The sequence below is a fragment of the Mus musculus genome, chromosome 6, assembly GCF_000001635.26.
Source record: "Mus musculus strain C57BL/6J chromosome 6, GRCm38.p6 C57BL/6J".
NCBI lineage: Eukaryota > Metazoa > Chordata > Mammalia > Rodentia > Muridae > Mus > Mus musculus.
The window spans coordinates 70,941,073-70,966,825 of NC_000072.6; the positions used below are offsets into that span (position 1 = coordinate 70,941,073).

Genomic DNA, 25,753 nt, shown 5'->3' on the forward strand with positions numbered 1-25,753 from the left:
GGTAGCAATGAAAATAATTGTATGAGAAGGGGGGTCACCACAACATGAGGAGCTGTGTAAAAGGGTCACGGCATTGGGAAGGTGAGAACCGCTGGGCTAGATGAGTTTTTCTTTAGTGGCTGCCAATTCAAATGCCATCTTCCCAGGAGGCATCCTCTGATAAGCCCCAGATTTTTCCCTATATATTGTGTTTCAAATAAACGGAAAGTCAATTAGGGCCCTCCCAGCATGGGGCTATTAAATGATTTTTTGCTACTAGAATCTCAAATAGTATGTATTGAGGGGCTGAAAAGATAATTCCATAGTTAAGATCATGTACTTGGAGGACCCAAGATTGGTTCCCAGTACCCACGCCAATCGGTTCACAACTGCCCGTAACCCCAGATTATTTGATGTCTGTGGATATTTGCACTCACGAGTCATGCCTCCCCAACAGCTGCACATGAGTAGACACATAATTAAAAAAATAAAATAAAAGAGGGGCTAAAGAGATGGGTCTGTGGTTAAGAGCACTTGCTGCTCTTGCAGAAACATGGGTTTAATTTCTAGTACCCATATAGTGTCTTATGACCATTGGTAATTCCAATTCCAGGGTATCTGATACTCTTTTCTGGCCTCTGATGGTACCTGGCACACAAATGATATACATACAGGCAGGCACTCATATACGTGAAGTAAAAATAAATAAATTAAATTTAAAAATTATAACAGCCCAGTGTGTTGGTGTATGTTTTCAATACTAGCAGCACTCAGGAAGCAGAGGCAGGCAGACCTCTGTGAATTCAACAGAGCCTACCTAGCAAGTTTCATGGCAGTCAGGGCTAAGGAGAGAGGCCCTGTCTCAAAAACAAACAAACAAACAAACAAACAAACAAACAAGTAATTACCTTACCACTAGAAAAATTTTATCCGAAGAATACAAGAAATAATATTTAAAAATCATCTATTGTGCTTAATTATATCAATAGGCTAAAGAATAAGAAGAGGAGGAGGAAGAAGAGGAAGAGGGGGAGGGGGAGGAAAAAGAGAGGAGGAAGAGGAAGAAGAGGAAGAGGAAGGAGGAAGAGGAGGAAGGAGGAAGAGGAGGAGGAGAAGATCATTTCAAAGCTGTTAATAGTCATACTGTGTGGCACGTGCCTGTAATCCCAGCACTTGGGGGCAGAGGCAGGTGGATCTCTGTGAGTCTAAGGCCAGACAGGCTGGACTATATATAGAATTCTAAGCCAGCCAGGATTACATAGTGAAGAAAAAACAAAAACAAAAAACATAGCCAAAGCTGTCAACAAACTAGACAGAAGGGAACTTATTCAACTTGTTCAGCGCTCTCTAAGAAACTTTTCTCTGGAGATGGGGTGTCATGTAGCTCAGGCTGGACACAAACTTTTTGAGTGTGAGAAAGTTGGATTTAATTTCATAAAATTAAAAAAGTCTAGGATGGAGTTGAAAGTCAGGGTTCATTTTTGCACTAGTAAATCTAGAGGAGATTTAGTTAGTTCCTAGAACACAGCTGGTCACATTACAAACCAACCAGCAACACTAATTATGCTCTCAAGTAAAACAGTAATTTAAAACATTTCCCCCAAAACAAGCATAGATACAAGTTCAGCCACAAAGGAAAAAAAAGTCACTATCAGTATAAGGAATAGTTTTCAACAGACTTTCATGTCTATGGTTTGGTTGTCTACATCAGAGCGTAAACTGCTTTGGACAACTCTTGCTGGTGGAGGTATGTTTATTGTGGGGGTGGGGGGACACCCAGGTCAGAAATCTCCTGGGTAGTAACAGGAACATCTATCTGGTCAGAAAGCACATGAGAAACCCTCAGGAGATGGTTATGCGGTCACTCCATAGTGAGCTGGAGAAGCGACAGGAACTTCTCTGAGATGAAGAGAACAGCAGGATGCGTCTCCAGAGTCAGAACCAGGATATCCGTGCAGGTGTCCCTTTTCTGGCGACAGAACTCCCTATCGATCTCATCCAGTCACTCAAGGAACGATCCCACACAACCTTGAGTGATGCCGAGACTGATGTGGACAGTGTTCATCTGGTACCGGCTCACCTCCTCTATCAGTCTGTAAAAAGCATGGTCCACACACAATCCTGTCTTGGCTAAGAGAAGGACATCCCAGAACCCTTGGCTGGTTCCTGGGTTTGGTTTGTATCAACAGTCCTTGTTGAGAAATCGGCGCACCATCAGAGTCTTTCAGTGGCTTAACTGTTCCTTGTACAGGTCAGTATCTGCAAATGATTTGCTTCTATTGGTGGCAGATATGCAGAGGAAGCCCTTACTTGTCCTTGAGTATTGGTCTCTCATGGCCCTGTTCCCCTCTTGTGCATCAGTTGTCTGTTCAACAGACAAGTCTCACTATCCACTACCACCTATGTTTGGTAAGAGTTCTCTATGCTGTGTTTTAAATTCATAAGCCATGGTTTTGGATGCGTTGGATTGTCAGTGTTCTTTTCCCAACACTACTTCAAACACTACTAGTCATTCAGTCATTTCATACCAGCAAGAACCTCGGGCTCCTCCACCAAAATCTCCTCCAGCAGAATTCAGACCTCAACCTCAAACCTTCTAAGTGGTTAAGGAGGACCTTGAACCCCTCATCTTCCTCCCTTCACTTCTCAAGTGATGGAATCATATGTGTGTAGTACCATGGCCAATTGTATATGGTAATAGGGATGAAACCAGAGCTTCATGTGTGGTAGGTAAGCACCCTGCCATCTGAGATATAGCCCCAGGCCCTCTATGGGATGACTGGCCAATATCTTCCTCAGTTTGTATGAGTCTGCAAGCCTTCCCTCTAAGATCAGAGAAAACCAACAGAAGTCATGGTATCTACTTTCACCCCCACCCCATACAAAATCAGACTTGAGATCCTACGTTGTAAAATTAGACAATGGAAAGAAGACCCAGGGGTGGCCCAGTAGATGTCTCAAGCCTATAATCTCAGCATCTGAGGCAGGGTTACTGTGAGTTCCCTGCCAGCTGCAGAGTGAACTGCAGCCCAGTCTTTACTGTTGTATAAGACACTATCCTCACCTCCAAAAAAAAAAGAAAAAAATCCTCCCCCAATCAATAAATAGATTAAAAACAGTAGAGAAATTAAACACAAACATATTGGGAAAGAGAAATAAAAATTGTTCTTTGTAGACAACATATTGCCTGTGGGAGAAACTCCAAAGAACTCACAGTTGAGTTCTGATAGCCAAGAAAATTTAGCAAAGACATAGGGTATAAGGGCAGCTCAGAAACCAAACTTTGTTTTGCCGTTTTTGGTGGTGGTGGTGGTTCCAGTCTCATGTAACCCAGACTGGCTACAAACTGGCCCTGCAGTTGAGGATACTCTCGAACTCCTTCCTCCGTCCTCTGATTTCCAATTGCTAGGAATATAGGTTCGTATCACCACATTCTATATCAATTTCATTTTTATGTACATTAGCAGTGAACAATTCAAAACGGAACACTCAAGTGTCATGGACAAGGAAGGAAAGAGACTGAGAAGGGAGGGAGGGAGGAAAACAGAGACTTAACGTGCATAAACCTATAAAGTTTGCTAGGAACTGATGGCCTTAGAGGTGACAAATGCAGAGGCTTTGGCTGAGTTTAGAAACAAGCAAGACTGGGCATAGTACAGTGGTGCACGCCTTTAATCCCAGCACTCTGGAGGCAGAGGCAGGAAGATCTCTGTAAATTCAAAGCTAGCCTGGGCTACATTGAGAGTTCTGGGACAGCGGGGCTACAGAATGAGAACCTATCAACAAAACAAAACAAAACAAAACAAAACAAAACAAAACAGAAATAAGCAGGAAGCAGCTGTGGAAAACAGAAGCATTAAGGTTTGATCTGGTCAGTTTCAGGGAGAGCCCTGGGAAACATCTGGTCATAAGAAATAGAGCAGATTGGGGAGCAGGGTCGGAGGAGGGTATAGGGGGCTTTGGGGATAGCATTTAAAATGTAAGTGAAGAAAATATATAATAATAATAATAATAATAATAATAATAATAATAATAATAAAGAAGTAGAGCAGAGAGGGGTACAGCCTGGAGTCTCAGCCTGAGTTACTGGTTGGATTGCAGCACAGGACAGTATGATTGGTGGTGCTGATGGAGCAACACCAGGGAAGCCCTGTGAGAGATGCCCAGTGGACAGACCACATTATATTGGACTCAGTATGCAATCGTTGGATGTAGTGGAAAGAACTGAGCAACCAACAGTTGACATACCTACTTCCAGACTCAGCCCAGCCCTTTGGTGAAGCCATAGGGGCCCTGAACACCATATCTGACATGAGCGTTAGTAATAATCAGGTCTCCTGGTTACAGATTTGGGGCCCTAGATGAGTCCACTGTTCACAGCCCGTTACATTTTAGAAAGCATTCCTGATGCGCACACCCAGGCAGTGTGGATCGTGGGGCCTTTTCCTTCCACACTGGAGGAGACTAACTGCTCTTTGGAGAACAAAATCAGCTTTGGGGGAAATCACCCCAAATCCAATGTCCTTTTGGTCATCTCTACAGCAAGGAGCAAGCCAGCTCCTCCTTTTGGGTTAGGGATGTTCAGTCTGAACTCAAAACCCTCCTGCCTCAGCATCCTGAGTGCTAGGGTTAAGGATGTCTGCTGGAGGGTTCGGAGCTCCTGCTTCACACACGCACAAATTACTACACAATGTATTGTTTATTCCAGAATCACGATTAGGAAAACCACTTACAATACCCCACTCCAACTGAGGGTTTTAGAAACAGGATCTTAAGGCTGCTTCAGAACTCACTGCATAGCCAAGCATAATGTCGAATTCCTGGTCCTTCAACCTCTTTCTCGTAAGGGATGGACTAGCATGCCCTACCACACCTAGCTAAAATGTATAGCCCTAAGATAATGCTTCTTCAGGGGAGAAGGCACTGAGTTGAGAAAAGAGCATGATTTAAAATTCAATCAGGAGCGGTGTATGGTGGCATACACCTGTAATCCCAACACTTGGGAGGCTGAGGCAAAAGGGTTATCACAAATTTGAGTCCAGCCGGGTTATATGGGGGAGATCCCAACACATGCACACATACACATACCCTTCTAGCACACATCAATAAAATTCCATTAGGGAAGAGAGGAAAAGGTTTTCAATGGAAAACAAAACAAAACAAAACAAAAGACCAAATGTAAAATAAACTTCAGTTACAGGTGTGGATGGTTTAATGTCCCTGATTCTCCACCCCAGTTCTAAAACTGCATCTTTTCCAACTTAAAAACAAAACAAAACCACTCAGATCTCTCAAGTGCAGACTTCTGATTCATAAAATCCTCTCCTGAGTCTTTGAAAACACCTGTTGGGATACCTTTTAAGGGTTTACAGAGGCGAATTGGACTCAAACTTCCTTTTTTTCCGTTTGAAGCTCACATAGCGTTTGTTTTTAGCCAACTCTGACGGAGCGTGATCTACGACTCTGTGGCCCGGAGAGTGAATTCGGTGGTCACTCTAGTATGTGTTAACAGACAGTGACATCATTTTGAAGCAGGAAATGGTTCTCAGGTTACCATAAAATTGACTTAAGGAATTACAGACAGACCTCTGCTCTGTGTGGGGATGCCATTACTGCTAAATCAAAGGTAACTTGGAGGTCTGGCAGGCGCTTGTCAGCAGGTGAGCGGAGGAGCCGTTCTGCAAGAGCCTTGAGTTGGGATAACATTCTCCAGGCTTGATTTTCACCCCAGGTTAAAGGTCAGACAGCAAAGCCATTCCCAGTGGTCTTTATTTATGCTTCTCAGAGTTTGGGATGGTGAAGCGTCTTGAGGAAGAGGGATGGCTCAGGTGAGTGCCCCATCTCCCAGCCCAGGCGATGATGGACAGAAGGCCTCATGAAAGCCCAGCTTTTTATAAATGTGTATAATTGCTCACAGGCACACCAAAACTCGCCCTCTTCATTACCTCCCCTGAAGAGAGGTGTGAGGTTTCTACCCCACCCCCACTCCTCTTTGAAGGACAGGTACTAATGTCCCTAACTGGCTAGCGGTGGTTGAACAGTGATTCCTAGAAAAGTCTTACCTGATAACTGATATAGTCATGTCCATCTGTACCAAAAGATGGTTTAACTTATTCTGATGACTGGAAAAGAAGTTAGTATCTTAAACAACAAACCATAATGGTCAAATGAGTAGGGGTGACATTTAGGGACAACATCATTCTCCCAAAAGAAACTCCACACTTCTCATTAACACTGGCTGCCTGTCACCCATCCCCATGTGTCAGTCACTCATCTATAGCAACCATATATCTACTGTGTTTACCTTTGTTCTGAACAGGTGTAAACCTTCCCCTTATCATCTTCACTATCATTATTCTCAAAACAATAATATATGTCTCATAACAGGTACATCTGGGGTGGGAATATGGCTCTCTGGGTAAGGGCACGCACTATGCAAGCATGGAGCATAGAGTTTGGATTCCCAGTACTCACATAAAACAAAAACAAAAAAATCCCTAATGTGATGGATTAGCCGCAAAAATTAAGACTACCAAATATGAGTTCCATCCACATGATGGAAGGACAAGATCAACTCCTGTAAACTGTCCTCTGACCACGCACACTATATACATACACTAAGTACGTGAATACATAAATCAGGGCCACTCATGCCAGGTGCTTTGAAACAAGTTCCCAAAGCCAGCAGCAGCATCTCTTCCCACAACTCTCTGGTTTGTGTGTGTGTCCCCCTCCCTGTCATGCCCCACACAGGGTTTCTTTGTGTAGTCCTGGCTGTCCTGGAACTCACTCCATACACCAGGCTGGCCGTGAACTCGGAGAGATCTGCCTGCCTCTGCCTCCCCAGTGCTGGGATCAAATGTGTGTGCCATCACTTCAAGCGCCCCACGATTCTCTGAAAAAAAGTGTGCCTTCTGGCTTAAGAAGAATTATTTTAAAGATCGCCACTCTAGCCCCCCTCATCTTAATCCTTTCCCATTTGGGAACAGTAGAGAAAATGCACCTGACAGTGGTGTGGGGGCTCAGTCCGGTCTCTCCTGCCTTTACAAAAAGCTAAACACTTTGTCTCCATTCTTCCTTCAAGTTCTATAGGCAGGATTAAATCAAGACCTTGGTTAGAATCATGTGTGTGAAGATTAAAGTTTTAGAAATAGTAGAGACAGGTTTATACACACAGCACCCGAGGCTGTAGCTTCCAGCCTCAGCCCCGTTGGTCTCTTCTTTAATCTTAAAAATCTTCTTTTCAGATCTTACATACTTGAGTTTGATTCCCAGGACCCACCTGGTTGAAGGAAAAGAATGGACTCCTGTCTTGAATCTCCACTCACCCATCTTGGCATGAAGGCATTCACATACATGCATGGAAAATAAATAAAAATATTATTTGAACTAATCATGTTACATACTAATGGTTATAGATGGAACATTAAATTCTTCAAAAAATATAATTGTCTTAATTTTGGCAAAAAAAGATTGGAGTTCTTCCTAGAAATTCTTTTAGATTTAATTATTTTATTTTGTGGTGACTATTTTGCCTGCATGTCTGTGTACCATGGGCATGCCTGGTGCTGGAGGAGGTCAGAGAAGGGTGGACAGACATGTGGGTGCTGGGAACTGAGTTCTGGTCCTCTATAACAGCAGTAATGCTCTTACAAGCTCAGCCCTCTCTCCTGCCTCTTATTTATTTATTTGGTGGGTATGTGTGTTGTGACTGCACTTAGGGAGATGCACCCCATGCAAGCAGTGGGGGAGCAGACCAAAGAGTGGCATCAGACCCTCGGGAATGGGATTTAGGGTACATTGGGAGCAAGTTGTGGGTTCTGGGAATGGAACCTAGGATATGTCTACAAAATCAGCAAGTGCTCATTACTACTGAGGTATCTCTCCAGCTTTAATCTTTTTGAGGGATCTAGCTACTGGTTTCTATAGTGGATAGATATAGCAGGAACCTAGATTTTAATGTGTGTGTGTGTGTGAGTGAGAGAGAGAGAGAGAGAGAGAGAGTCTGTGTGTCTGTTTGTCTGTCTGATCAAAGTAGAAAGAAATATGAGTGAGCAAAGAACAAGAGAAGGTGATGAAATATAGACATTTTGAAAATAGAAGGAAGGGTGAACTATTGAAAGTAGAAAGGGGATTGGCAAGAAGGAAGGTAGGATGTGGAAGTGTGGGGTAAGGAAAGAACATGTGTGTGTTTGTGCCTATGAAAATGTCACTCTGTGTGTGTGTGTCTGTGTGTGTGTGTGAAGGGGGGAAGAGGAGGTGGGAGAGAGAAAGTCTCAGTGAAACTCATTGCCTTCTATCTAACCAAAATAGTAATTAAAAACAAGGACCTCAGCTTCAGAAGGTGAAAAAAAAAAAAAAAAAAAAGAAGAAGAAGAAGAAAAGTGACTACTTTTGATCCTAATTTGACCCTACTGCTTGCAAAAGTTTAAAAAAAAAAAAAATCGAGGATAACTTTGCTCACAAGTGTGCCTGCTGGGTTTGACATTAGTCTGTTTGTATTAGTTAGTTGTTGCAGGGGCTGGAGAGATGGCCCGCAGGTTAAGAGCATTGGCTCTCCTTGCAGAGGACCTGGTTTTTGATTTCCAACACCCATCCACTGGCTCACAGCAGCTGCCTGTAATTCCTATTCCAGGGGATCTGATGCTCTCTTCTGACCTCTGCAGGAACCAGGCACATACGTCAAAGAGACATACATGCAAACTGAATATTTATACAATAAAAAAAAAGAAAAATAAGAAACATGGGAAATGCTTGGTACTTCCCAAGTTTATCACAGCCTTTAGTAGGTGCTGTCATCTACATTAATTTTTTATTATTTGTAATTATGTCTATGAGTGTATGTCTGTAAGTGCACATGAGTACCAGTGCTGCAGAGGCCAGAGGACTCCGGTCCCCTGGAGCTAGATTTATAGACAGTTGTGCTCTGCCTGATGTGAGCATTGGGAAGCCTACTTCAGTCCCCCGTAGGAGCTGTTCATCCTCTTATCTGCTCAGCCATCTCTCCAGCTCCTGTTACAGTGTTTCTAATTTCTACATTATCCATTGATTCCATACGAGCATTTCCAACCCTCTACTTGCTCATCTGTCCTGTTAGTGGATGGTAAAGCTGATCTTGATACTTGTTTGAGCTCTTTCAGAGAACAGAAGCCGAAGGTCAGGAACACTCTGCTCTAGACACACAGGTTTACTTAGCATCCCAGGATGAGTTCAAGCCATTTTTATCTTCTGAGTTTCCTTTCTAGTTAGGTGTGAGGTTGCATGCCTTTGATTCCAGCAGTGAGGAGGCAGAAGCAGGTGAGTTTGAGGCCAGTCTGGTCTACATAGCATGTTCTAGGATAGCCAGGGTTATGAAGAGAGACTCTGCATTAAAAAAAAAAATTTCCCCCCTTTGGGCTAGAGAGATGGCTCAGTGGTTAAGAGCACTGACTGCTCTTCCAAAGGTCCTGAGTTCAAATCAGATCCCAGCAGCCACATGGTGGCTCACAACCATCCGTAATGAGATCTGACACTCTCTTCTGCAGTGTCTGAAAACAGCTACAGTGTATTTACATATAATAAATAAATAATTCTTTAAAAAATTCTTTTCTATACCAAATCAACCCTCCTCTGTCCCCCCCGCCCCGTCCCATCAACCCCCATCTTTCTCTCCCTTTCTCCCTCCCTCCCTAGACCCATCCTTGTTTCTCCCCCTCCTTCTAAAACATAGATTAGTGCATTGGTACAAAGTACTTTGTCAGTTTTTGCACACCTGTCTTGTAGCCTGGCTCCTGCATCTTCCCATGCGCATCTGTGGAGTTATGCAGGCACATAGCTATTGCTTATGGCTTTTCACCCAAGTTATCTGAAAACAATATCTTGATTGATTCTGATACCTTTCTCACACATCCCCAGCTCGCAAACAGTTGCTTAATCATCTTTGTGTATAGTAGTGTCCCCCATTACTTATACAATAGATTATGCTCCCAAACTCAACAGTGTCTGAATCACTAGGTGGGGCTGAGAGGCTCAAAAGTGCACAAGCCATAGGGAGTTAGCTCAGTGGTAAACCTGCACTGGTCCAGTTCTGGGTTCTAACTTCAATCCATAGTTCTAGAAACAGAAGGAAGCAAAGACAGAGCATAAAAGCATCTTTCCTGGGTGGGTCCAGGGCATCAGTATTTTAACCTTCTTCCTGATTCCACAAAGGGAGCTGAAGCACTGATTGGCAAATTCATCAGCTCTGGCTAGGAGGAGTCAACCAAATCAAGTGTAGAGTTAGGATGAACCATAACATTCCATCTGTCACCAAGTTCCTCCTTCTCATCACCATGGTCACCATTTATGAGAAAACACGTATGGGGTGCCTATTAACTGAAAGGCATCTCCAGTCTCACAAACAGAGGCAAGGCAAAAGGCCCTGGAGGATACAGACATGAGAGCTTCGGCTGAAAGAACAAACCTGGGTTCAATTGGAAATCAGTTAAGAATAGATGTGAATGCATGGAGCTGGGTGAATGGGGAGGTGGGGAGGATCTTGTAGTGGTCGGGGGAGAAGAACCATGATCAGAATATAGTGTAAAAAATTACTATTAATTACTCCTCCTCCTACTATTACTCCTCCTCCTCCTCTTCCTCCTCCTCCTCTTCAGAGTTTCTCTATATAGCCCTATCTGTCCTGTCCTAGAATTCATTCTGTAAAACAGGCTGGGTCTTGAACTTAGAGATCTGCCTGCCCCTTCCTCCCTAGTGCTAGGACTAAACACATGCAACACCACTGCCTATCCAGAAAAAATTTTTTTTCAATAAGAAAATTAAAAAAAAAAAAGAAAAAGAATAGATATATCAAATGTGGTCTTGTGTGTCAAGTGTGTCAGCATTGAGGAGATTAAGGCTAGAAGATCAGGAGTTCAAGACTATCTTCAGCTTTGTAGTAAGTTCAAGGCTAGCCTGGGCTACATCAGCCTCTGTTGCAAAATATAAAACAACCCAGCACAGTGAAAGCAGAAGCAGGTAGATCTCCATGAGTTTGAAGCTAGTCAGAACTACAAAGTGAGATCTTGTCTCAAACACACAGTGCCCTTAAACACACACACATATATATAAAACATATATGCATTTTATTAGTTTTATTTTAATATATTACACACTGCATTATATTCTATAATAATATATAATATAACATATATCATATAGCTCATATATCTAATAATATATCATAATATATGTGTGTATACATGTATGTATATTTGAAGCTTATACAAAGATCATATATATATGACAGAGGCCAGAAAGCTGATGAAGTCATTGCTGGTTTAAAATCAGCCAATTTGAATATATGTGAGAGACATTTCTGAATGAAGTCCATGATTACATCTGCCAACTCCTGCATCCAAAGATGCTAAGTGGTTTCTGAACACTTTGATTTATTTCTGGCCAACCAACATGGAGTGTAAGCAGGCTGGGAAAGCCAGGCCATGGCCCTGGCTGGTTTAATAGAAGAATGGAAGTCCTTCATTCATCTGTATGCAGGTTTTCACTGTTGTATACCCAAGGACTTCTTGGCTACAGAAATCAGGCAGTCATGAAGAGTCCAGAAGCCTACTAAATTTTGTCAGATATGGTAAAGATAAGTCATTGAATTCCTCTTTTTCAATTTTGTGAAATGTGGGGAAATAGCTATCTCATGCTAATATTCTAGGCCTGTCTCTCTCTCTCTCTTTCTCTCTCTCTGACTATCTCTTTGTCTTTCTCCCTCCTTCTCTCCATTCCTTTCTTTTTCTTTTTTCTCTCTCTTTCCTTCCTTCCTTTTTCTCTCTTTAGTAATTTATTTTGTGTATATGTTTTGCCTGCACTTACTCATGAGCTAGATTCCCAGCCCCACACCTTTGTGAGACAGCGGAAGAATTAATTTTTTTTAGCAGAAAACTTCTGTCTTCACAGAGATCACATGCCTGATTGAAGATTTACAAATTGGCATCAGCATATCTTTAAATAACTTCTGCTCTTTTGGAAGTCTAATTTACCCTTAGTGAATCAACTTACTTTATACAGCTATGGCAATGAGACCTTAGGCCCTGGAAGGGTGGGCATAGGATAGCCTGAGCTTCCAGAGTCTCTTGGTTTCTTGGGTATGACTTTCTCTTCTGAAGCTCTGTGAGTGTAGGCATCCAATGTTCACCATGTGTAGACAGTGCCAGAGTCTAGGTTTATTCTCAACATTTGGGGGGAACAGGGTCTCCCTTACCTATATCTGGCTAGCCTGGAACCTACAGTGCAGACCAGCTTAAAACTGTTCCCTTGCCTCAGCCTCCTGGGTGCTGGGAATACAAGCGTGTGCACCACCGTGCCCAGCATGGCTTGTTCTTGAGTTCATAGTCTTGGTTACACCACCTCAGAAAATATTTGCATATCATTGGAAAGCTTGTTCCCCAGCTGCTCACTCCATTTTCCATTACCAGTCATAAATAGATGTAAACCATACATATTTGGTAAGGGGGTGGGGGGACGGTCCCTTCAGGCAGGACGATTGGGCCCACCTGCAATCCTAAACACTCGCAAATCCGAGGCAGCTGGATTGCTGAAAGTTCGGGCCAGCTTGGGCTACACTGCCAGAGGGGGAAAGAATTCAACTTCAGTGAAGTTTTGATTTACTTGAAGGTTGATGCACTGGAGCGCTGACTATAACATGCCAGATAGAAAGCCTTGTAGGAAACACGGGTACAGTGATGGTTCTCGGATTTTAAAATTACATTGGTTTATTATTTATCTGTTTGTTCTCTCTCTCTGCCCCTCTGTCTCTGTCTCTCTCTGTGTGTGTACAACTTGAGGGAGTCAGTTCTTTCCTTCCACTGTATGGGTCCCAAGGACTGTACATAGATCGTAAGCCTGGTAGCATACACCGTTACTCACTGAGCCACCCATGATTTCCAATTTTTGGAAACAACCACATGCAGCACTTGTCCACATTGGTTGGCATTTTAAATGAAGAGCAACCAAGGTCATTTTCAATTCATATGGCCCTGTCCCTCTTCTAGAAAGAGGAGACAATGCCAGCAAACCTATGTACCCATGTTTCTTTCTCTTTCTTTTTTTAATTTTTATTTTTATGAGTACACTGAAGCTTGTCTTTGGACCTACACTAGAAGAACGTGATTTCCAACTACCCCGGGAAACGCTGTAACAGCTGCAAAAGGTCGGTAGGTGGCTCTGCTCCTTTTAAATAAATTTATAAAAGACTCAGAACATGATCTGCTAAGCAGAACTTTTAATCAAAACAATAGACCACATCCTGAAAACTGTGGCCCCCTCCTCTCCTTTAGAATAGATGGGCGGCTTTAAAATTAGACCCAGGAGAACAATCGCAAACTGTGTATGGTTAAGCAATTTGTTAGGAGACCAGGGAAAGAATTATATTGTGAAGAACAGTTACAAAAAGGAAGATAGAGTCTGTCTCTTCATTCTTTACTTCCATTTAGAATGAAAGCAAACTGAGTATTGAAGCCTTCTGAACACTCACTTCCCATGCTTTACACTTCAGGTCACTCTACAGAAACGTTAGTTATTTAAAGTGTGTGCGTGTGTGTGTGTGTGTGTGTGCGTGTGTGCGTGTGTGTGTGTGTGTGTGTGTGTGTATGTGTGTGTGTGTGTGTGTGATTGCCCTCTAGGTCCCCAACTTTTACCTAGACCCTGTCATCTTAGCTTTAGCTCACACCTTTATACTTAAGAAAACGAATACCCAGTAGGGAGTTATAAAATTATAAGTGCTTGCCAAGCTGGGTCATAGTTTTCCACCTTGTTAACATTTCAGGAAAAGCCTCACCTAAAACCAAAGCCATTTGGAGGAATGGGAAGCCTGTTTTGTTTTTTATCTAAATAAAGAAAAATGTGTTTTAAACTAAAATATCGTTAAGGAGTCATAATTTCTCTTTTCAGACTCTTCCAAACGTCTTCAAAGAAGCAGGTGTTTTACAGTTGCAGTAATATCTCTCTGGTTCCAGAAAAGAGGATCGCTTACTTTCAAATGAGATAAACATTTTAGGCTTTCAAGTTTGCTAAGTACATAACTCTGATTTTAATTTTTAAAATTACTTTATTTACTCACTTATGTGGTGCGGGTGTCACAGCGAGTCAAATCATATAACTTTCCCGCGTCGGGTTTTCTCCTTCATCCCAGGGATCAAACTCCAGGCTTTAGGCGGGAAGTGCCCTTACCGTTCAGTCACCTTGTCGACAGACCCGGTCTGGCTTTTGTTTGTTTTCTATTTTGTTTTTTTAAGAGGTAAAAAGTTTAAAGTACAAAACTAAGACAATCATGTACATAAATAAATGTGGGTGCGGGGATTCTTTAGTAATATTCTAAACTGTCAGGCTGTAATCCGAAAATAGAAAAAAAAAGCCACCAATAACTTCGCCGCTTAAAGGAGAACTTTCAGATCTGTTTTTATCAAGAACACCTTTAGAAATATTTTGGATGGTAAAAGAGATAATTTTCTCGCTGTCGTTTTGGGTCGTTGGGTCGACACAGTATTTAGCTAATTGCTCTCCTGATGCTCAGAGAACCCCTTCAAAACTCGGAGAAGCTGAGAATAAAAAGACCCAGGCTATAAGCGCGTCTTGAACTACTTTAAGCTTTCTGCTTTTAAATGTTAATTCCAAAGCCACTTACCTAGCCGTCTTTGCAAATTTACCTTTTGAAAAATAACTGCACACCAAAATTCGGAACAAACCGGGTGAAATGAAATGAACAGTGCTTCCTGATTGTAAACAAACATACGGTTTAACTAGAAAGATGAATCACCACAAAAAGAGACAGTAAAAAAACAAAACAAAACAAAAACTTGAGAACCATTTCACACTTGGCCCAGAGTCGGGAAGAAAGGGTGCCTGTCGGGTTGTCATTCATGCATTCACATCTATTATTTTTGATGGCATGGAGCTGATCGATGGAGACCGAACGTGAGTGCTGTGCTAAATATGAATACTTCGAATGAAAAAAAAAAGTTTTAAAACTTTGGGACTTGTTAGAAAGGGAAGTGGAGGCTAGAGCAAATAAGTAGTCAATCCACTCAAACGGATTCACCAGCTTTTTAGGGACCAGCCGGTCCAGTTGGTGAAGTCTGTCTGTTGTTTCAGTACTCTGCTTTTTAGAGTAGGTTGATCGTACGCGGGCTAAGATGGGAGGATGGAGGGGAGGCGAGAAGGATGGATGACCAGACCGTAGGACAGGAGGGCCGGATAAAGGAAGGACCGATGGACGCTTTTCACCTTGACTCCGGAGCTAGCAGAAAGCAGCGGGGACCAGGCAGGCGGGGCAAAGGAGGCTGCATTCTGCTCCCGGGCACATGGGGCGTGGCGAGGGCGTGGACTGTGGAGCCTTGGTCGCCCAGCCTCCCAGGTATAAGAGACGCGGTACCCCCGCCCTCGGCGAGCTCCTCAGCGCTCCAAGTCGGTAGTCGCAGCGGAGGCCAGGGCGGGCCGTAGGGTTGGTCCGCCAAGGGATGCTCTCTCCGAAGTGCCGTGGCCAGCCCCGCTCTCCCAAAGCCGCTGCCGCTCTGCACCAGCCCTCGGTCGCCGACATGGCCCTGTATTGCGGCGACAACTTCGTATACTCGCAGCCCGCCGCCGCGCCTGGTGCGCCCCCGACCTCCAGGGCACCCTATGGGCTGTCCGACTACGCCGCACCGCCCGCTGCAGCCGCCAACCCCTACCTGTGGCTCAATGGGCCCGGCGTGGGCGGCCCAGCCTCCGCTGCCAGCTACCTAGGGGCCCCGCCGCCGCCTCCCGGAGCTGCGCCCGGACCCTTCCTGCAGCCTCCAGCCGCTCCGGGCACCTTCGCGGGCGCCCAGCGGGGCTTCGCGCAGCCCTCGGCGTCCGCACCCGCCTCGCCCGCCGGCTCGGCAGCCCCTGGCGAGCTGGGCTGGCTGTCGATGGCCAGCCGCGAGGACCTGATGAAGATGGTGCGACCACCCTACTCGTACTCGGCGCTCATCGCTATGGCCATCCAGAGCGCGCCTGAGCGCAAACTCACCCTCAGCCACATTTACCAGTTCGTCGCCGATAACTTCCCTTTCTACCAGCGCAGCAAGGCCGGCTGGCAGAACTCCATCCGCCACAACCTATCACTCAACGACTGCTTTAAGAAGGTGCCCCGCGACGAGGACGACCCAGGTGAGGATGGTTGGGCAGGTGCTTTCCGGCCGCGAAGCCGCGCACTTATAGGTCCTGAGAGCCGGAGCCCAAGATCCGGTCTGTGCGCGACCGTGGGGCCTTCTCATTACTAGAGCGGAGAACATGAGGGGTTAGTCACCCAAACCTGGTCTGGTAGGGATGCAGGAAACATCAGATCTCCACAGAAGACATGGTCCCTCACACTCAGAGCAGAAGCTAGAGGGCTAAACCAAAAAGTCCATACTCTCAAACAGGAGGTCGATTCAAGGAACAGCGTAAGTCACAGGAAGATAGATCGGACAGGGACAGGGACTCTCAGAAGCAGGGTGTTACAAATGATGAAAGAGGACATTGGGCCTCATTTCCTCCTTTGAATTCCTAAGGATCGATCTCCCTTTGTGGGCTAACTGAGGTTTGGGTAAGTTAAGATACGAGCACCCCGAATTGGCTTCCTGCTAGTCTCAATCCTGTACCTTGAGTGAAGAAGACTGCATAGGGCTGGGTTCTGAGTACTCCCTTACCTGGCAGAGGGAGGTGGAAGAGGAGTGAAGCTTACCAAGAAACAGATTCTTGCTTGAGGCTTCTTGAATGAAGCCAGAGCGGTTGTATTGGGGGATGGAACCCAGGGTCTCAGATATGCAAAGGATTAGCTCTACCATTGAATTACACTACTCTGTAGAATTCACTCTGGAGCAGTTTTCTAGTGCTGATGCTGTAAAGTGCAAAGTACATTTAAAAAGTTAATGTGATTAGGCATACCTTATCATTTAGGAGGTAGAGACTGGAGGATCAGAGAGTTCAAGGTCAGCTTCGTAGACTTTCTCTTAAATCTCACATTCTGTGTATGTTTTACAACACATTTTCATTTGGATACATCAGGTATCTTGATGATAGCCATTAGTGCCCGGTGGTGACACTTGTACAGGACGTGCAGTTTTTGACGATGCAACTTCCTGACTTAGTCTCTAAACCACCCAAGATTATTATATCAGTTGTCACATGTATTCCTTTGAACTTTAAAAAGTTCAAAAAATATTGTATCTGGGAAAGCTTTTTAAAAAACTACCAAATGAAGTGGACATTTCGGGATATGTCAGTAGGACTCAGTGGGCAGTGATGGCTTGAACCAAGTATTTGGAGGTTGGGGGTGGAGCTCAAAAAATACAGCACTTGCCTGGTATATTGAGATCTTGGGTTTACCCTCTTGCACTGGGAGAGGATGAAGAAAAGATAGTGATACCAAGATGGCTCAATAGACCTATCCAGATAGTTACAGATTCATTCTCTCTCTCTCTGTGTGTGTGTGTGTGTGTGTGTGTGTGTGTGTGTACACTCTTTACAGAGGCAAAGACAGGCATATCTCTTGAGTTTAAGGCCAGCCTGATCTACATAGCGAGTTCTGGGATAGGCAGAGCTACATAGTTGAGAGAGAGAGAGAGAGAGAGAGAGAGAGAGAGAGAGAGAGAGAGAGAGAGAAGGTTAGGAGACAGTCTACTTTAACGCTGCTTCTCCATGATGACAGTTGTGTGTGTAACTGGGCATATACAGCAGGTATCCAGTCTGCACCTCATCTCTCATCTGAAAATGAGGGCTGTGGTCCTGTTGCCTGTCTCCACAGAGCTGAGAGACATCTGAGCTTATCTATGAGAGCAGTCACTGCAAAGCAGTAGGTTAAGACCTTGAAACAGCAAAGGCCAAGTTAGGAAAAGCTGTTTGGGGGAAATCCTTCTGAGGTGATCGAGATATGTCCCACTTCAGTTATAGGAGGGCATTTCTTTCCTACAGAAGGCAAGTCTCGTGTGTATTTTAAATGAGTGCAGAATTTTCACAGTGGACATCTTGATCTTACAGGGATGTATTCTATTCAGTGATGAACATGGGAGGTTGATTCCCAGTTTTCTTGTTCTGCAGACACACATCAGTTGAATTGTTAAGACTTAGTTGATTGCTGGGTAGTAATTTTTTTTAACTACCATTTTGACACTGTCGTTTTAAAAAAATGATATTCTTTTCAGTTGTAGGACTTGCATATTTTTTTCAGAAAAAGTTGTAGTAAATCTGTTAGCTGTTGTGCCAGCTACATCATCAGTTAAGCCCAAATTAATTTACTGTATGTTAACTTACTGTTTTAGCAAACAAATGGAAGATCATGGTTTAAGTAGCATCAGAATTTTGTAATTTTGCAAGTTTACATGGCTTGGATCAGGAGTTAGAGAAGGTGGCAGGTGTCTCAGAAATAAAATTAGGTCTTAGGATGTTAAGTAGTGGATGCTACTATTACATAGAACTAGCTGGAAGAACTTACTCTGACTTTTTCCTTGTAATGAGGATGACCCAGGGAGCACCTTGGTCAACATTTAATCTGATTTCCTGGTGGTTCAATGTGTGCTGTAGTGAGCTTCCCAAACCCTCGGTTTTACTAAAGCTGGGTCATTTGCTGCCCCAAATAATTAAGCAGCAAGTTACAAACCAGGCATTGAGGCACAGAACCTGTATTTCTAGAACTTAGGAAGTAGAGACAAGAGGATGGATCAGTTTGGGACCCCAGCTTCATCAGCATAGTAGGTTGTGGCTTTGCCTGGGCTATTCAAGGCCTTGTCTCAACCAACAGAAAGGAAACAGAGAAAGAAGAGAACAGGACTGGGGCGCAGTTCAGTGGGATCGCTTGCCTGCCGTGATCGTCAGCACTGCAGGATGGGCATGGATGGCAGTGTATCTCTCTCAGGGAAGGAGGTGTAATCTCAGGGAGAGGCAGCAGAACTTGAGGAAATCTAAGGCCAGCCAGGGATACAGGAAACCATCTTCAAATCCCAGAAATAGATCTCATTCACTCGGCTTACAATAACTGTTATTCTACCTAATTTACATATTCTACCTAATTTACATATTCCTTTATCATAGGAAGAAGCATAGGCTGGGTAGGGTTTGGCACTGTTTGATTTTAGACATGCACTAAAGTGTCTTGGAACATAAGGGGGGTGGGGGAACGTTCTGTGCACAAAAATAGAATAGAACCCTCAAGCCCAGGCGTGGTAGCACATGCCTTTAATCCTAGCATGTGAGAGGGGCTGATTGATCTCTGAGTTCAAGGCTAACCTGATCTGCAGATCAAGTTCTGGGACAAACCAAGGCCACACAGAGAAACCCTGCCTCGAATGAATGAATGAATGAATGAATGAATGAATGAATGAATATAACGAACAGACAGACAAATGAAAGAAATGACCAACCCCCACTAATTTTCATTCCCCTCAGGGAAGGGTAATTACTGGACTCTGGATCCAAACTGTGAGAAAATGTTCGACAACGGAAACTTCCGTCGGAAGCGAAGGCGCCGCGCGGAGGCCAGCAGTAACCTTACTGTGCCTTCAGGGACATCAAAATCAGAAGGGCAGTCCTCAAGACTAAGAGTGAGTGGGAAGCTGGAAGGAGACAGCCCCTCTTCTATCCTGAGGCCATCTCAGTCACCAGAGCCTCCAGAGGGCACCAAGAGTACTGCCTCCTCTCCTGGAGCATCCACCCTCACCTCCACTCCGTGTCTCAACACTTTCCTCAGCACCTTTAACACCTTAAATGTCAACTCCAGCAGCAGCATGGGCAACCAGCGAACCCTCCCAGGCAGCCGTCGCCACCTAGGAGGGACCCAGCTGCCCTCCAGCACGTTCCCCAACACCTCCGTTCCAGACAGTTCTCCAGACTCCATGCAGCTGAGCACTGTGGGTGGAAGCAACCAGCTGTCTTCCTACTACAACCCTTTCTCTGGTGGCAGCAGTGGGGACCAGAGCAGCCCCTTCAGCAGCCCTTTCTACAACTTCAGCATGGTCAACAGCCTCATCTACCCCCGGGATGGCTCTGATATATAGACATTGCATAGACATCGCTCCTCAGACTTGATGGAATGTACACTAGAGATGTACCTATCTCCAACACAGAGGTCAACAGTTTCAGAAATCAGCTTAGCGTCTTGGAAAGGGGACTTACTGTATAGAGAATTAAATGGGTTGAGACATTTCCATATGTGTCACAAAACTTTTGGCATAAAGCATTCCTGCAACAACTCCTGAAAGATCCTGCAATCTCTTGACTTTGTCTATACGGAGGTTGATGGGAAAGAATGTCATTGGAGTTAAGGGTGGGAAGACTGTGAGCTGGACTACAGAGCCAGGCCTCACAGAGTTCTACCTACTAGCCCAGGACTGGAGGCACACAACCAGAGAAACCTGAGAAAGCTTTCGGGAATGTAAGAGCTGCTTGATTACTGTGAGCAAAGTCCGTGGACTGTAGGATTATTCAGGCGTTCACAGAAATTAAGCCTATCAGATCTGAATCCATTCAAAGTGGATTGCTCAACCCATTTAATCCTGCACAGTAAGTCCCCTTTCCAGGATACTAGTGGGTTTCTGAAACTGTTGATAGTACCAAACCCTGTGAAAGACAGGAATGACTATCCTCCTGGAATGGTAGGTAACATACAAGGTCACACATGGGAAATAATGGGTTCTTAAACATGCCAGCTTCATGATAGACAAAGTATACATGGGATGAGGCCTGGAAGCCATAGTTCTAGTGATGAACCTTGTTTCCTGCCTGATTTGCCTTATGTCCTAGGTGTTTGACTGAAAGTGAAATCTTACAGGTTTCTTGTTTTTTTTCATTTTTGAGACAAGGTCTCTACATAGCCCTGGCTGTCTTGGAACTGACTATGTAGATGACGCTGGCCTTGAAACACAGTTATGTCTCCTGATTGACTATCACACCTGGACCAACCAATCTTTAAATTTTTAATGAGAAATTATATACATATGGTCAAATTCATATGTATATAAAAAGTCATATGTATATAACTTTGTTTTAGCACACACACACACACACACACACCGCCTTCTAACTTCATTTGAACCATTTTGTAGTGGGGGAGTCTAGTACATCCTCATACAGGAAACATTTGATCAGCATCCATTGAACTCATTCAAAGGTTCCTAACGAACAGAAAGGCTGGATTTACAGGAACAGCGCTCCACTAAAATGAAGGTGTCCTATAAGCTCCCATGCTACCTTGTGCTTGAGATATTGCCATGAGACAAGAACTACATTGGGGTGGGGGTGGGGTGGGGAGAATCCTTGTGGTTTTGTTTTGTTTTTTTAGACAAGGTTTCAAGTTCCCTGTATATTAGAACTCTTAGCATTAGTTTAATACTTTTTTTAGAAACGTATGAAAATTTTTAATGCCTTCTTGATGTACAAATTGCAATCACCATTGCTTATTAACTATTATGCAAGAAGATAACCAAAGAAACTACCTAGCCTTATATTTTGTGAATAAAATGTTTTCTGAATATTTTTGTATGTGAGAATCAAGGACTTTTATGGATATTTCTAACACAATTCTATATTTGTAAATTAATTTATAATGTCTGCTGGAGCTTTAAAGAATTTTTTTTTCCCTAAGAGTGTATTCTATGTGCTAAGAATAAACTCTTCATGGAATGACTCCTGGCTTTGCATCAGTGCTTTTTGGACCTCAGTGTCTTTGAAGGCGCAGAAATGGATGGCATGGCATCCAGGCCACCAGAAGGACTGAGCTGAGAGTCAGTGACTGTGCACGTTGGATTTGCTCCACCAACCCCAGGTGGATAGAAAAAAATAAAAGAGTAGCTAGAGTAAAAGCTTCTCTTCACCTAGTGTTTTGGGCGTGAGTGTTGGTTTGATTTCTAATTCTTTAACAGTTCTGTTAGAAGCTACATTCTAGCTGAGATGGGCCTCCGTAGTAGAGTGCCTGCCTAGCCTTCCTAAGATAAGGTTCTAAATGGGGGTAGAGGATAATTTATAGTGAGTTTCGGTGCACAATAATCTGAAGAAAGCTGCACTCTGAGGTTGCCCTCATGTGGAGCTCTGCAGGGTGAATGTTGGAGGTGGGAGGAAGGAGCCTCAGTCAACCCATTCCAAGGCTAGAGCTGTAAGTTTGAGCATAGCCCCATCCAAAAAGTTATATAGACTGCCCTGTGCATCATAGAATGCCTGTTAAATGCCAGAAGCACACCCACACAGATGAAATACCCTAGGGAAGGTGGTCACATGGGGTCATATTAACTCAGGTAAGAATATTTTACCTTAAACTTCCTTAAGGGAATCAAGTGTGAGGATTAGTTGAGAAGAAACAAAAACTGGATCAAAATGTATTAGAAAATACTAGATCTGGGTGTCTGATTGATATTAGACACAAGGGTGGTGGCATTGTGACGAACTGTTGAGGGGGTCAGGAAAGTGGCTGAGACTCAGCATGGAAATGCACAGGGCAAAGCTACCTGGACCTGGATGATTCCAGGTCAAAGTCCACCAACACCCAGTTGCTGTAGACTTAGCACCTGTAATGGCTTCTTCTGCCTTGGGAACCATGTCAAGAAATTTGGAGTTGGACTAGACCATACTTAGGGTTGCTTATGACAGCGCCACGAACAAAATGCCCTATCACACGACACGGAGCTGGGGTTCCTGGGAAGTAGGGGCTGCAAACCAGGCTGGATTAATATGTGTCAGCTTTCCACGGCCTTGTGTGCCCTTTGAAATACAGCAAGGCAGGAGAGTTTGAGGACCTAATGGGCAGGTCTTTACATTCCCACCTCTGCATATGCTTGGATTCCGAAGCCCAGGCTGGCCTTCAGACTCACTTTGTAGCCGAGGCTGACGCTGACTTTTGTTCTACCATTTCCTGAGTGCTGTACCGCCATGCCCGTCCGTCTTGACATTTTAAAATCTCCTACAGATCTTGAACTTCCTGAGAAAGGCAGCCCAGGAGGTTTTTGAGAGCAGCTATGCGGCCCAACCCCCCCCCCCCCCCTCGGTGGCCAACTGAGCTCCCAAATCCCTCCCAAGGCAAACCCAGGCAGGCTGAGAACACAAAAGGCTGCCTGAACTTCAGAGGAGACTCCCAGGGCCCTCTGGGCCTTAGGAGGGTTTGAAAGCACCTGTCTTTAGGGTCTGGGTGGCTTTTGTCTTTTCCCTACTGTTTTCAGGGCTAAAACCTTGAGGTCATTAATGAGAAAGAAACCCCAGATGCTCTCCCGGGGCAGGAGGGTGGCTGGCCTCGAGGTTAGAGTCCTGCCTTTGCCTTTGTCATGGAAAGCTGTCAGCTGGGGTTAGGTGGGGTTAGGTGACTGGCACCCAGAGAGAAGGAATTTCCCAACAGATTTGGGAACAAAACCCAAAAAGGCTGAACACGCTAGTTCCCTACTGAATTCCTCTCCAGGACACCTAAAGAACTGTCCTTTATCATGTTAAAAAGGTAAGTGTCCACAGAGACTGAGCCGTCAACCAAAGAGCACCCAGGACCCCTACACATATGTGGCAGATGTGCAGTGTGACCTTCATGTGGGTCCCCTAACAAGTGGAGCAGGGGCTGTCTCTAACATGGTTGCCTCCCTTTCCCCTAGCCCGGCTGTCTTGTCTGGCCTCATTGGAAGAGGGTACATCTAGTCCTGCTGCTGTGACTTGGTGTTCTAGGACAAATTGGAACCCATGAGGGCGGGGTGGTGGTGGTGCTTCCCTTCTCAGAAGAGAAGGGGAGGGAGGATGGGGTGGGAGGATGGGACTAGGAGGAGAGGGGGAAGGGTGCTCTGCCATTGGGATGTAAAGTGAGTAAGTAAATTAAGGGGGGGGGGAAAGGTGTCACTATTAACCCTCATGTAAGGTGCCAGGCATTGTCCAAAACACCTGTATGACTGACTTGCCACTCTTTCAGCCTCCTAACAATGAATTAGGGAGTTATTGCCCAGCCTGGGAGTTTCTATAACTGGGCCTGATCAATGATCTAAGTGCTCAAATTAGGATCCAAAATGAGGATATAGGGTTGGAGAGTTGGCTCAGTGTTTAAGAATATATACTGCTCTCAGGGAGAACTGGGTTGGGTTCCGAGCACACATCTGTAACACCAGTTCTGGGAGATCTGATGCAGTTTTCCCGCCTCCGTGAGCACCAGGCACGCCTGTGGTACATACACATACAAGGAAAGCAAACGTTCATAAATATAAAATAGTAAAGGTTTACAAAGAGAAGAAAGGGAAGGAGAAGGGTGGTCTGGTCCATCTTCCCGGTTCACTTAGTCTTTCTGCACTCTTAGCTCTGAGGTTCACTTCTCACTGGGCTTCCATCCTCTTCCTGACCCCTCACCACCCACCTTCTGTTTATTCCTGTTGTGCCACGGCCATTCTTACTGCTCGAAAACCAACGTGCCACTTATTTATTTAAACTTAATTTAGAAAGCAGGTCTCATTGTATAACCCAAACTGACCTTAAACTTTTTTTTTTTTTTTTCGGGACAGGATTTCTCTGTGTAGCCCTGGCTGTCCTGGAACTCCCTCTGTAGACTAGGCTGACCTTGAACTCAGAAATCCACCTGCTTCTGCCTCCCAAGTGCTGGGATTAAAAGCGTGCACCAACACTGCCCAGCTCGACCTCAAACTTCTGGCAATCCTCAGTGGATGGGATCTACAAGAGTGAGCTGGCCAACATATCCCGGGCCATATAGAAACCTACTGAAACAAGGATAGCTCTTTCTGAAAGGTCTGGGATAGGACAGAAAACAAGGCTCGGCTCTAACGTTTTCCAGAAGTGCTTTTACTGATTTTTAGCAAGTATTGCGGTTAGCATTTCTTCTAGGCTCCGCCCAACAGTTGCCTAGCAACAGCCAGGTAGGTGCCTGGCTCATGAATAAAAAGACTATTCCAGCTTTCAGTCTCTATCTCTGCCTCACCCATCATCTGTCTCTGTCCCTCCCTCCCCCCACCCTCCTCCTTTCTTTCCACGTGCTCCCAGCCGGCCTCCTCCCTTGTTTCTTTCTTTTCTCCCTGTCTTTCTATGCCCCCTTTCTTTCTTTTTCTTTGCCTCTACTCCCTTCCCACATCACAAATAAACTTCATTTCTTCATTTTATACTAGACCCATTGTATGGCTGATACCTGAGGTGGCAGCGGAGGGAAAGGGGAAGGGGGCAGTATGGGCCCGCTAAGGCACCCCCCTCCCACTGCATCATGCCGCCAAATTACAAAACATATCAATTACGGACACTGTGAATGTCCCACAAGTGTCCCTCAAGGGCCACATTTGTGCCTGCTTCTTACTATTTTAAGAATAAACTCTAAGCTGGGTGTGGTGGTGCACACTATTAATCCCAGCACTTGGGAGGCAGAGGCGGGTGGATTTCTGAGTTCGAGGCCAGCATGCACTCCGTGGTATGCCCAGGACAGCCAGGGATGTGTGGAGAGATCCTGTCTCAGAAAGAAAAGGAAAGGAAAAGAATCTAGTCTGTATTCACGTAAAGTCATTTATTTATTCATTGTAGCAGAAAAAGGTTTTATTCCTCTTCCCTGTTTGGGAAAAAATGAGGCACAAGCATCCACATTCCCATAACTGATAGAATGATTATTTATTTATTTATATTTTCTGAGACACTGTTTCTCTGTATATCTCTTACTGCCCTGGAACTTTCTTTGTAGACCTGGCTGGCCTTGAACTCAGAGAGATCCGACTGCCTCTGTCTCCCAAGAGCTGAGACTAAAGGTGTGTACTACCATGGCCAGCTGATTGCTTGATATTTTTAATTTTAATTTTTTTGAGACAGGATCCCACTG

The 25,753-nt window shown here is 44.6% G+C and overlaps 2 protein-coding genes across 3 annotated transcripts in view; one reads left to right on the forward strand and one right to left on the reverse strand.

Moving 5' to 3' along the window:
• Tex37 (testis expressed 37) overlaps positions 1 to 10,023 on the reverse strand; it is a 38,007-nt gene extending 27,984 nt beyond the window's left edge. Inside the window, exons 1-2 of one of the 2 annotated variants that reach the window (XM_030255637.1) lie at positions 9,731 to 10,023; positions 7,262 to 7,311 (exon numbers count right to left, since the gene is read on the reverse strand). In XM_030255637.1, the coding sequence (XP_030111497.1) occupies positions 7,262 to 7,311; positions 9,731 to 9,769 (89 nt within the window). In that variant the 5' untranslated portion in view covers positions 9,770 to 10,023. Of the gene's footprint in view, positions 1 to 7,261; positions 7,312 to 9,730 lie in introns of those variants that run through there. The other variant, XM_030255636.1, reaches the window with a different exon arrangement.
• A 5,510-nt stretch (positions 10,024 to 15,533) lies between these two features.
• Positions 15,534 to 19,994, forward strand: Foxi3 (forkhead box I3). The gene is made up of 2 exons (NM_001101464.1): positions 15,534 to 16,128; positions 19,384 to 19,994. The coding sequence occupies exons 1-2, from the start codon at positions 15,537 to 15,539 to the stop codon at positions 19,989 to 19,991; spliced, it is 1,200 nt and encodes a 399-aa protein (NP_001094934.1). The 5' UTR covers positions 15,534 to 15,536; the 3' UTR covers positions 19,992 to 19,994.
• Positions 19,995 to 25,753: the final 5,759 nt, after the last annotated feature.

Excerpts from the sequence above, each read along its gene's own strand:
- Foxi3 (NM_001101464.1), top strand. The coding sequence starts at position 15,537 with ATGGCCCTGTATTGCGGCGACAACTTCGTATACTCGCAGCCCGCCGCC. Across the intron at positions 16,129-19,383 it reads CCGCGACGAGGACGACCCAG|GGAAGGGTAATTACTGGACT; the intron begins GTGAGGATGGTT and ends CATTCCCCTCAG.